At 35.5% G+C, this 13,538-nt stretch overlaps 1 protein-coding gene across 11 annotated transcripts in view; it reads right to left on the bottom strand.

Annotated features, from left to right (window-relative positions):
- Sh (Potassium voltage-gated channel protein Shaker) overlaps nucleotides 1-13,538 on the bottom strand; it is an 820,486-nt gene that overhangs the window by 496,639 nt on the left and 310,309 nt on the right. The window contains exon 1 of one of the 11 annotated variants that reach the window (XM_074118979.1): nucleotides 6,051-6,183. The exons of the other annotated variants lie outside the window; for them this stretch is intronic. Within the exon in view, the coding sequence (XP_073975080.1) occupies nucleotides 6,051-6,076 (26 nt within the window). The 5' untranslated portion in view covers nucleotides 6,077-6,183. Of the gene's footprint in view, nucleotides 1-6,050; nucleotides 6,184-13,538 lie in introns of those variants that run through there. 11 annotated transcript variants of the gene reach the window in all.

The following is a 13,538-nucleotide window of genomic DNA, read 5'->3' as shown; positions in this document are numbered from 1 at the left end:
CTTCGCTTCGCTCGCCGCTCCACTATGTTTCCAGCCTAAGAACTTCTTACAGCTCACTGACCGGTGTTAGACAAAGCTATCTTTAACAAAAGAGAAAACACTATCCAGAGGCCGCAAGTGCGCTGAAAAAAAAGCTCTTAATCGTGCTTTTTTTCGTCGACTTTGTCTAAATCATTCTGACTTCCTTGCTTCAACACTGTCAAATAAATATCTAGGTCTCTAACAAATGACTAACTTAGAATCCGTTCATAAGATTCAAACGACAAGAAGCTAAAGACATGTCATTACTTACTTGCGCGACTACTTGACAGATGTTTCAGCTAACACTGACCAACAATGTAATGGAATACAACACACTACCATCATTTGGACCTATTTGAAGCATCCATGGAGTTAGCAAAGCATTCCAATATCTGCCGTCTTCAATCATTACAGTCCAAAATTCTTCGCCCAATAACTAATGCTCCATATTAAGTTTCTAATAATACAAAACCAAAACAATGTTAACTAACTCATTCATCACCGAATTGATATCATCACGTTAAACAACGTTTTCTTTTCATCTTTCTGATCATCGTAATCGATTAAATCATCAACTCTCATCTCTTTACTCCCCGAAAATCCAACTTGATGTTGAAGGCGGCACTGAACGCAGGATTTCCTCGGTGAGAAATTAAATATTCAAATAGGTCAGTCACCCTGGGTGATAACTTCTACCACGCCTCTTTTATCAGCATACTGCCACTTCATTTTGACGCTCTACTCTTTTAGAGCTAGAACAACCAGTCTTAATATGCTGGAAACTGTCAACTGACAAAGGCTCAGATCTGATGAGAGCTGGCTGACAGCCGAAACGCGACAAAACAAATTAAGAAAATTCTATTCTTAATTTTGTTATTTTAGTATTATGCCTTGGCTGTGTAAACAAAGAACCAAAGAGTGCTTGAGTAGAAATCAGATTACACAGATTACAGGCCTATTCACAGGGCACGGTAGACTGTACAAGGTGGGGTTTATTAGCTCGGAACCGTTGTGCAGATTGTGCCAGGAAGAGGAGGAAACGGCCTCTCGGTTGCGTTGCAATTGAGTGGTTTCGCTATAAAACCTTTGGATCTTTGAGACCAAAGGAGATGGTAGCGCAAAAAGAACTAGTAGGGAAAGTCTTCAACCTTCTTAGAAAGGGGAGGTTTCGTCTGCTAGATACCGGTGCCGCGGGGCATCGGTCCCGTCCAGTTTTGCTATTCTATTGTAATTTAAAGAATCTTTAAAAGGAGATGGATAAAATTACGATTTATTTTTTTATATTTTTAAAATAAATTCATTTTTAGGAATTAAATAATTACGATTTGTTTCGGTCTTCCGAATAATTAATCTGATTCAACATTGCCAATATAATATTCATGCAAATTCATGAATTCACAATTCATGCAAATATATATTAAATGATTTCTCTAAACATTTTCTGGTAGATTTCATCCAAAACCGCTGTTTGTGTTTCTTAATTTGCCGCTGCATTGGAAGAATTATCCTTGACAACGCGTATTAGACTTAAAGAAGAATTAATAAAGTTTAATTTACATAAAAAACGGAAGGCTATTTTGAAGGGAAAAAACTATTAAGCTAAATTCAATCACAAATATTTATATATTATAATTAATTATAATTTTTGTCTCTTCTACCATTTTGTTCCTCTCTCAGAAAACGTTGTCACGCAATTTTGCAGTTGGTTATTAAGATTCACGAAAATTGGAAAATTTAATTTAGGCCCGTAGAAGAGAAAAGGGGAACGTTTTACTTTTTGAAAATGAGGAACATCGTGAGTTTTTAACTATTCATAACAGTTTATTATTACGGTATTATTGGTTTAACATGTTCTTTAACAGAGTAATCATTTACATATACTGCGGAATTTAAAAATTATTTAGATAACTAGTTTAAGAGTCTGAATGAATACAAGTTGACCATAAAGAGATAAACTTTGAAAATACATTATTCACTCGGACTGATTGTTGCTTTATTTGTTTCAAAAATTTGCCCGAAAATGTTGATTAAAAAACTCTACTGATCTTTAATATTATATCAGTTCAACAAAGATGCATACTGGTCCATGAAAAAGCGCATTTCTATAAAATAAAGTTCAATGATGCAGAAAAGCATTTTCAAGAAATCTTTGTACGACATAACGCATTTTATAAATATATACTGCATAGATATAAGAAGCTTGAACTACAAGCTGTACTAGCAAAATCCAAGAATGGAAAAGCACCAGGTTTTGATGGTGTACCATTTGAATTTTTTAAAAATAGCAGTTTGAATTTTCAAGAAAAACTTTTGGAATTTTATAATTATATCTATGAATCTGCTAACATTCCTAGTAGTTTTAGTAAAGCAATAATCTTCCCTCTGCATAAAAAAGGGGATTACAAATCGGTAAATAATTACCGCGGTATATCATTTTTGGACTCTATTTCTAAATTATTTACAGGACTTTTACTTCTGAGACTGGAGCGCTGGGTCAGTGAAAATAATATTTTAAATGAATTTCAAGCAGGGTTCCGCAAGGGATATTCAACAGTGGACCAAATTTTTAATTTAATGAATATTGTAAAAATTGTAACTTCACAAAAGAGAAAGAATGTTTATGCATTTTTTATTGATTACAGGTCCGCATTTGATTCTCCTGATAGAAGAGTCATTTTTTATAAACTAACTACCCTCGGAGTATCCAATAAATTTATGAATACTTTGCGTGGATTATACATGAATAGTGAAGCATCTGTGTGGACTAACGGCGGAGTTACGGATAGTTTTGAAACAACTATGGGTTTGAAACAAGGGTGTCTATTATCACCAATTATTTTTTCCCTTTTTTTAAATGATCTTACTGACTATATAGGTGGGGGATTGTACATCAAAGGTATAAATATAAGATGTCTCTTGTATGCTGATGACATTGTCATGGTTGCTGATCACCCAAACGTGTTCCAAAAAATGATCAACAGATTAGCGGAGTACTCAGAAAAGTCAAATTTATCTATTAATTTGGACAAATCAAAGATCCTGGTTTTTAGAAATGGAGGTAAACTCGCCAATAACGAACATTGGACTCTTAATGGGGAAAATGTAGAGGTCGTTAATTCATATAAGTACCTGGGTATTACGTTGACGCCTAAATTATCATTAAACCAGCATTTTGAGGAAAAATTGAGTCTGTCCAAGCGCGCGCTTATGACAACATATAATGAATTAATTAGGAACGAAAATATCGTAACGCGGGCAAAGTTTCAGATTTTCAACAGCGTTATGAGGTCCACAATGTGTTATGCAGCCCAAGTGTGGGGTTACCTTCAATCTCAAACTGTGGAGAAGTTTAACCTTTTTTTTCTCAAAAAACTATTTTTGTTGCCAATGAACACTCCAAATTATGTAATGTACCAGGAAACGAATACTAGTCCTTTGCTTCTATACACTTTTAGGCTGCATTGTAATTATGTACATAAAGTTTTATCGTTGCCGCATGACCGCCTTCCCAGAATGCTGGCGGAAGAAATTATCAAGAGGGGGTTATTCTGGCATAAAGAACTTCAAACTTTGTATAATAGATTTCAAATTGTCTGTCCGGTTTCTACCAAGGAGATGTATAGTGTTGAGACGGTAAATAAGTTGCTGGAGTGTGTTGGCTCTGAATTTGAGAATGGCTTGCGCTTAAGTATGAATAAATCACAGTTTCACAGTTTATATAAGGAGCTGAAGGTAAATCTCGGTGAGAGGCATTATCTGAGAAACGATAATTATAATGCTCACAAGAAGCAGGTTATTTTCAAGTTGAGAGGCCAATTATTTAATCTAAATTACAATGTCAGCAGATCGGGTCCTGTTATACATGTGCGCTATGCAATACAGGTGCAATAGAAAATATTGTCCATTTTCTGGGTATGTGTCCCGTACTCCAGGAATTTAGAATCAGATGGCTAGGGGAAAATTATTTATCTTATGAAGGGGTGATAAATTATTTGAATGGTGACTTCGGCTGGGACAATTTGTATGAATACACAAGGAGAGCCTGGAGTTACAGATTGTATTTAATTTCACATTTCAATTTTTAATGTTTTTCAATTTTTTCATTTTATACTATTAAGTTTTTCTTTTAGTTTGTGAGAGTCAACTTGTCGGACGGACTACGGTCCATGTACAAGTGTTTTTGTATGTATATAACCAAAATGATTGTATCTACAGTTTCAAAATAAACACATTATTATTATTATTATTATTATTATTATTATAAGAAGCTTGTCCTGAAGATTTTGTGCTTATTTTGGCAGGAAGTTCAGGAGATAAAGAGGGAAGTTATTTGCATTAATAATTTTAAGTATAAACCATTTTAAAATAATTTCTATTTGTGATGATTCCAGTAAAAAATTATTTTATGACCATCCTCCTTTAACTTCAGAACCCTCAAGTTTGTAATTCTTGTAGCTCATATCAAAGAAAAAAAAAAGACATAGCAGACAAGATAAAACAGATTCTCGTAAGGTTGCGACTGTTAACCAATGTTTACCGGTTGCTAGGAGACATCATCCAAAGAAGGTGGGCGTGCAGCAGTGTACAGCTGAGCCATACGACGTTGATGTTTGTACAGCGAACTGGTGCGAACCATTCCTCTCAGTAGAGAGCACTTTAAGTCCCGTTTTAGATCACGTTTGCCCAGTTATTAAGAATATTTGGCACTGGTTAATATTACCCGGTTAAGTGAATGGAACAGTAAGAAATGTATTAAACCGAAGGAAGTAAAGTTGGTACGGGCCGGCAGTTTGGCGCTCTGGTTGGGCGGTTTTGGTCGATATGGTGTAGTGCTCGGTACAAGTCGGGCTGAACTGCGGTCTACACTCTAATACAGGCAAGGCGATCTCCAGCCGGCACCTCGTTCTAGTTGAACACTGGCAAAGGGCCATCCTGGGTGACGCCCTTTCTCCTAAGTACATTTATACATTAGTAGTTTATATCCCAGTGAGGGATACTTAGTAGAATCATTTCCCTAACCTTTACAACAATTTGGTTACGCTACTAAATACAATTACCGTAAAGCATGCCACCGAACCGTTAGATCGTGATTTTTTTTAACTTTTGATAATTGTTTTATTAAATAATTACTTTCTTAATGAAATTGAGTTCATGAATTTAGTAATAAAAAGTGAGAAAAATGTTTGTTATTCTTAAAATAATTTATGGTACTTAAAACGTAAAGTTAAAAGACTTAAATAATTTTTTCTTTTTGTAAAAAAATAAACAGAGATTACCCTAAAATAGTGGATTGATTAAAGCGACTACTAATTAAAATCGTCAACATTAACAGACGACATTTCTCTTCTCTTTCTATTTTTACGAATTCCAGTTTAAAATTTAAATTCAGATATTAATTATTCAGAAGACAGCGTGTCCAAATTTTACAGGGGAAAAGTCAGTCACTAATTAAGTTCTATTAGAGCCGCTAAATATCTTCGGCTTACAAAGCGCCCTATATTTCCACTAAGAACAGGTGATATTTCTTATTTATTTTAAGGTAATACTGATTTATTTAACTCATTAGTTATTATTCCGCGACAGGTGATTTGAGTAAAATTTGTGAAATTTATATTAAAGCTATAGATAAATAGAATAAATAACACTTCAAGGCTTCTACCAGAACCTTGTTTAAACTTTGCACTTTATGTAGCACTTAACACTTTTCTTCCTTTGTTCAAGGTAAAAACTAAAAATAAAATCACTTCTTCTTGTTATGATTTGTTTTATAAGCTCCAGATCGCAGCACTTTAATAAATAACTTGGAACTCAGCAGAGAACAAATTCACCCCGTTTTCACTTGTTTGTAACCCCGTGCTTATCACGTGTTTATTTCGCCTTATTTTTTTATTTACTCTTTGCAACTACCCAAAACCAAAATAAGGGAGAAAGAGTGAAAAATGGAAGAAATACTAGAATTTAATCCCAATTGGCTTTTACTGTGGCGATATAGTTGTAGAGAAGCGATAATTGTGAGTGTATTGTCTTACCCTCCGGCAACCAGGATCATCTGCATGGTGCGGGGACATGGCTGCCAGCCTACTGAGAGCTTATGCCCAGCCACGTGGGTGCAGCAGCGCCAGCGTCGTCCTAACCCACTCCATTCAAGCCCCCACTGTTCTAGTGCCACCCGCACATAGATAGCATCAAAACACAGCCACCCATTCATGCACACAGCCACTTTAGCCACCCCCTCGTCACACATCATCTTCCACACATTCATGGCTGTTATTGAGCAAAAAACAAAATTAATATATATATAAAATAGCTTTAAATTAGTTTATAAATCCAAGTTTAGCCGTGAAGCCTTAAAGTGCATTATTAAATTCTCTCAATTGAACTCTCATTATGCCTACCGTTGGCCTGGTGGAAATTCCGGCTGTAAATTGTTCTCCTATCCCTTCCACTCTTTATTACAGCTTTTAGACTTCCTTCCGGAAGTTTCCCTTATTACCGTACGTTCTTCCATTTACGATAACAATTGAATTTACCAGAATTCTGAGATTGAGGAAAATCTTGAGACATGAAGTATGATTTACTGCCCCTTTTTTCCAAGTTTCTCTAAAATACACCAATTTGAAAATAAACTCGAATCACCAACAACTATTACTTTAACTTTTTTCCAGTAATTTTATTGGAATTAAGGTGAGAGTGGATACATGTCACTCTGACACAATGTTGTGGTGAATCTACGTCATATTGAAAACAAATATTTCATAGTTAATGAAAATTTGAATGGATAGCCGAGCTAGTGTTCTCATCAAAATTTTTGTCTTTTTTCGATTTTCTCAAATCGAATGTCTCTACATACAGTTTTAGAGTAGTGCTTAGATTTTGAAAGTATTGTAACGAAGTTGACCTGAGGAGAGAATAAAGGCCTAGATTGTTCTGGGAGTTGAGCGACCAAAGTCGGTAACGGTTCACCACTGGGTAAACAAAAGGCAAGGCTTTACCTGAGCTGGAAATGAAAGGGCTAGATGGTTCAAGGAGTTTAGTGACCGTAGCCTGTGTAAAAGCCAGCTAAGGGGGCGACCCCAGTTGGTCAATTAAAAGTAGTTACCGACTATTTACAAGAAGATGGCTGCAACATCCAGAATTTGCCAACTCTGGCTGTATCCCTGGCTCTTGATTCACGCTCTCTAACTCATCCAGTATGTGTTTTCCCTAGTCAGTGAGTGGCAGAAGGGAGTGAGACAGACGGAGTTAAGAGTGAGACAGACGGAGTTGGAATGGGGCAGTCGCAGTTAAAGGGTGGCAGACAGTCTTGGAGAGACAGTTTCAGGAGACACAGTTTGAGAGAGTCAGTGTTGTGGAGTGCTTCAGAGTTAGTTAGTTGGGCAGTTAGTCAGTTCGTGAGTAGAGCTTTGTTAGTGCAGCTGAGTCTAGCGCAATTCAGTGCAGTGCGGACCAGTGGTCAGTCGTGGAACAGTTTTGTGGCGTTACGTAGTGAGTAAGTAACAGTAAACTGTTGTGACTGTTGTAAATGGTAACTGTAATGAATAGCGTTAGTTGCTAGTAAAAATGTTAATGTTAGTAAAGTTAATGTGTTAATAAATCAGACTACTTATAAGTTTAGCGAGTTTTATTATTTATCAAACCCACATAAATTAAATTAACTAGTGGCAGTCACTAGTTGTAAGTAAAGTTTTTAGTAAAAGGACAAAAACTTTACAGTATCTTACGTGAAATATGCTTTGCCTGCAGACAATGTTTTGTATGGTGGTGAACAATTTTTTGTTTACCATTTACTCTATTACCAGGATGCAAATTACGGCTCAGATCCAATCCGTCCAAATTAAAAGTAGTTACCGACTATTTACAAGTAGATGGCTGCAACATCCAGAATTTGCCACCTCTGGCTGTATCCCTGGCTCTTGATTCACGCTCTCTATCTCATCCAGTTAATAACTTGACCTACACATGATCCTACCTAGTCAGTCCCGCACACCATTCATCCCCAATAAATACTCGTACATCCATATCTAATTAATACATTTTTAGAGCACACAAACACTCCTGCAGTTACTCGGGGATAGTGCTGTACGAGACCGAGACGAGGCGAGACTTTATGCAGTCTCGATCTCGGTCTCGGTCTCGGTCGCTCAAGTCTCGGTCTCGGTCTCGTCGAGATATCTCGGTCTCGGTTTTTTGAATTTCTGTTTAAGTATCAAAAGCGGTTTGCTATAAATAATCTTTTCAAAAAATGTTATTATTTTCTAATAATTATTTTAATTTATATATTGGTAATGAAAATGTGTGTAAAAGAAGACAACTACTTACACTTCAATGCATCATATATTACTATTACTGTTATACATCTTTATATAATTTCAAAAAGATGTTAAAAACGCGCCAAATGAAAGACCCAAATAACATATCTGCCTGCTATAACAAATCGATTCGTGAAATAAAAAATACACCTCCCAACAAACTTCCCGCTCCATTAGTTATGGCTGTTGGTGAAGATAAAGAATCTGATGATTCACCTTTTGACGACGACGACGACTGCATCAATATTTTTGCACCATTTGCTCAAAAATCAGCAAATATCACCGAAGCATGGAAGACAGAAATAATTAATTACACCAAATTAGAACAAGCACCAGTAGACGTTGACATTTTAGAATGGTGGAAAATACTTGAGGATTCCTTCAAAAATTTGTCTAGAATGGCAAAAGATATTTTTAGTATCTGTACAACTTCAGTGCCATCGGAAAGATTATTTTCGCAAGCTGCGATGATAATGACCAATAGAAGATCTTCTCTAACTTCTGATTCAGTAAAAGCTCTTTTATGTATCAATGCTTGGGCAAAGTGTATCTTAAAAACGAAAATTTGTGGCAATATTTTTTAGGTGCATAGATAGTCTTTTTTTTCAAATTCACTAATTCCAAAATTCTAAAATATAATTCAAATAATATCAAAGTTCAAAGTATTAGATTATTAATAGTGAAATTTATGAAATTGAATGAATGAATGATATGAATAGTGAAATTTAGTGAATTTATGTAAAAATTATGTAATTCGAAGGGGGCCGCCACGGTAGCCGAGCGGTGCGAGACCTGCGAAGCTAATGTGTATTGTGGTACTGGGTTCGATTCCCGGTCTTAGGCCTTGGATTTTATTTAATGGTTAATATGAGAAATTTACAGTAAAGTATGTTTGCTAGTCGCCTCCGTCCGCGACACCTAATTGGTAGTTGGACGTAATGCCCGGCCTGAAAAAATAGGCGATTACTTTACTTTGCTTACTTTACTTATGTAATTCGAAGTCAAATAGATGTAGTAATATTGAACATATATAATAAAATCGTATCTTTTAATAATTAATTCAATACCCGTAATGATTATTTATTAATAAAGAACACAATTTTATAATTTTGTAGCTAAAAATTAATATTTGAAAAACCGAGACGAGACCGAGATTTCTCGACGAGATATATATCATGTCTCGATCTCGGTCTCGGTCTCGGTTGCTTAAGTCTCGTTTCTCGTACAGCACTACTCGGGGAAGAGTACTTTATATTCCTCGCACCAAAATCCTGAGATTATTTTTGGAGTCATCGGATTTCACCATCCAGCCAGCAATATTTGCTTATACCTGCGTACCCTCGTCTATATGAATATTGCTATATAAATTCTAATCTCCTACTTACGTCCCACCAAGTATTTACATCTACCTAACCTAAGCCGCTTTACAAAATAAGCAGCACTTTCTATCTTCACAACCCCACAATGGCACCACTCAATCGTCCCTTCTGGTAACAATGATTTAACACCAGTCTTATTTGTTACTGAATTCTATCTCAGATTGAAGTATTTTAGAAATTTTATCTACATTCTGAAGATGCACTAATATTAAAGTGAGGTTATAGGAATGCAGGTTGCGGCCTACCCAGAAACCATTTAACGTCAATACTTCTAGAAAAGTTACACGGCGAGAAATGAAAGACTATTTTTAGTGCAAAATAAAGAAAATTCATCGAATCACAGGAACCGCAATTAACCTTAGAAAATTTAACCTCCATCTTGAAGAATTTAGATTGACTAAATTTCCTAAAAATTTGGCAAAATATCGGTACTTTCCTCTTTCAGATAAAAAGGGAAATTTAAATGATTACTACCAAGAAACGATATGTATTTGAACGACATCCTATTTACTTGTATGTTAGCACACAGAAATAGTTGCGATTGTGGAAACCTGACATATTGCGGGAAAAAACTGTTTTCTCCCCCCAATTTTCATGTAGCTGTTGGTCCTTAGATTTTTTTCTCTCCTAGGATGTACAATGGACTCAGACTAGCTGATGTGGTAGCTTTGTTGGCAAGATCTCAAGCAGAGTTAAAGACGATCTTCTTGGGATTGGAGGCAGTGGCCAAAAAGTTTGGATTGGAGGTTAACTGCCAGAAAACCAAATATATGGTTGTGACTAGGAAGAAAAGGATATTTTGGAACCTAGGAGAAGGAAATATCTGGTAAAGGAGTCAAAGATTTCAAATATTTGGGCTCAGTGTTAACCTCCAAAAACAATGTAAAAGCAGATATTTGATTTGTGGACGAAGAGCTGCTGGAAATAGATGCTTATGTGCCTTCAAACAGTGATTAGAAACAAAAAATGTGTCGACAACAGCAAAAAATAGGCCGGTAGTGAACTGTAGCTCAGAAATGTGGGTTTCCACACGAGCGGATGAGCTAAGATTTCGCCGGTGGGAAAGAAAAATTCTAAGGAAAATATTTGGACCAAAGCGGACTGAGGAACGCTTCATGATCATGATCAGCTAGAATCAAGAAATGGATGAACTGTTTGGGGTATCTGATATTGAGTCTTGCAGAAAAGCTGTTAGACTCCGACACATATGCCGGACAGAGGTTATTAGCGGTCCAAAAGAAAGTATTACATGGGTATCCGAGGTGGAAGATCATCGGATCATGGCTGAGGGACGAGGAGGACAACTTGGAGATCATCGGCCTGCATGGTTGAAGAACGAGATCGTGCAGGATGGAACACTGTAGTGGCTGAGGCTAGAAGGACCAGAGGACTACATTTTATTTAAAAAAGTAATGATGTGTCACATAATGATGTGTTAATCATTATGAATGACTGCATATGCGGGATTCGAACTGGGGGTCTCCCACTTACAAAGCCATGCTCTTGACCACTAGACCAACACCCGCTCATCCTTGGCAAGATATTCTTCCCGTAATCACAGTTTAAGAAGTCTTGCATACGGAGTACATTAAAATGATGTGATGGTTGCTTTTATTTGATGATAAAACAAATTTATCCTGATTCACCCACAACCATTACATTACACTTCATATTTTAAAATCTTCAATTATTATTATTTTTGTTATTTGCGTCACAAATAATAATTTTTTGCAGTCAGAGGACCTCCCAAAACGTGTATTTCTGGTGGAAAATTAATACTAAAAACCGATCACGAATAGATAAAATTGTAACTTTGATCTTAAATATCACGATAAATATTAGGGATATCGACGTGAGGTCAACGTCATTTTTCACAAATTTTTATGTAGTTTTCATAATCATTGTCAAAACCAGTGGTCCTTATGAAACCCCAATCGGGTTTTTCGCCGTAACTCCGCTAAAAATAAAGATACAGCATGGGGGGTGGAAAATTTAAAAACTAGACAAAAAAAAAGTCATTAAGTCATTATTTATTTGTTTATTTACTTTGCAATATGTAAAAATAAATGTATAAAACATTTATATGTTATTGAATATCATAAAATAATAATTTGTGAAAATACAAATGATCTACAGAGTTGTTTACACTATCATCCCTGCGGCTCTTGGTAAGATTTATTAAAATTATACAAGGAGAAATGGCTCCCTACTTATTAAAAAAGGTTGCCGACCCCAGTTATGGACGGCTGGGTAAGTTTGGCTCCCTTGTGAACTGTCAGCGAATGTAGTTAATTCTAAAACAATTCTATTATGTAAAAATATTTCGGTTAAAAAAACTCCTTTAATTTCCTTCGTATGCCGAGTAAATAACAACTGAGCTACTCCAAGTTAACCAAAAGCTAGATATTATGATTTATTTAGCAGCCGGTAACACCAACTACATCAAGGAATACACGTACACACGAACATACATATTCATGCTTCCTGGCATACACACGCAAGAGGATGTTTATTTTTAATTTCAAAGGGATTCCTTTAATCTAAATAGTAGCAGAGATAATATATTCCTGATCAAAGTCTCTATTTTTATGAATTTACTCCGAACTTCTCTTTCTTACTTTCTCTTTCCGTTAAATCAGTAGGAAAATTTGAGTTCTAAGCGGAAATTAATTTAAGAGAATTATTACTCAATTTCCATGGAAATAGTAGTAAATAATAAACCACTTGAACTGAAGCTAGGAGTCAGTTTGGGTTTGGTTCTAGTTTCGGACGAGGACGATGTACGAACTTATACCATTATAAAGAAGTTATAGGATGTGAACTTCAGATTGAGACGAGTCTTCAATCTCCGAGATCACTTAGTGGTTCGAGTCAAACTTCTGAAGGAAAGGATCCATAAGAAATGGAAGAATGCAGCGAGTTAAATACGTTGATTTTATAAAAGCATGACTTAAAAGTAATCTAATTATTCTATGAAGAATATAGTTAGTTAAATTAAATTGAACGAAGTTTCTGTTGCATATTAAGGTAGAGAACCTGCTACGAATAGAGTTTCACCTCTCTAAAGATTTCTTAGCATTCACAATGTAGGCAAAAAAAGGGACTCTCTGCGATATTTTGAGACCCCATCACCAAGGTTTGTTGTTATAAGATAATCTTAGCTATTCTTACACTTGTAAACACTTGCTGGCAGCTGAGTAAGAGAAGGTGTTGCCATTTTGCAGACTTCTAAATTGCGGTTGTCACCGGACATATTCCTTTCATAATTTGGTCTGTGTGTGAGCAATTTGACACTTCAAATTATTGCCATCATGGTGTCTGATAATCTTCAGCTTTTGACAAAAATCAGGCAAATGAAAGTGCATAAATCAAATTTTTCATTCCAGAAATTTTCTTAAAAACAAAGTTCGCATTACCATTTCACTTTATGTAGGTAGAGATAATAAGATTTAGTTTAAAAAATGTCTTCCTAAAAAAATCTTTTTAAGGCAATCATATGGGAAATAGGATAATAAGTTTCTCTCTGAAGTGTCTTTTAAATGTTATGAACAGCCTAATCGATTGTGCTATATTAATGTGTAAGCAAAATTTGAAATTTGAGTGGAAGTGCTATATTACAGAATAAAATGTGTGCTTTTTCGCTATTTTTTCGCATAAACTAGTTTCAGGGAAATTTTATAAAGTAAATTGTGGTGACTGGAAACACTGTGAGGTTACATTTTGTAATACATAACTTCATAAGTCATTAAAACTACGAGAAAAATTAGTAAAGTAAATAAAGAAATAATATTTTCCTAGAAATAGTTACGATAAGTAATTGACCAATAAC

The sequence above is a fragment of the Rhodnius prolixus genome, unplaced genomic scaffold (assembly GCF_049639745.1).
Source record: "Rhodnius prolixus isolate KJV_2025 unplaced genomic scaffold, Rpr scaffold_2, whole genome shotgun sequence".
Classification (NCBI taxonomy): Eukaryota; Metazoa; Arthropoda; class Insecta; order Hemiptera; family Reduviidae; genus Rhodnius; species Rhodnius prolixus.
This window is presented reverse-complemented; position numbering and strand designations above follow the sequence as displayed.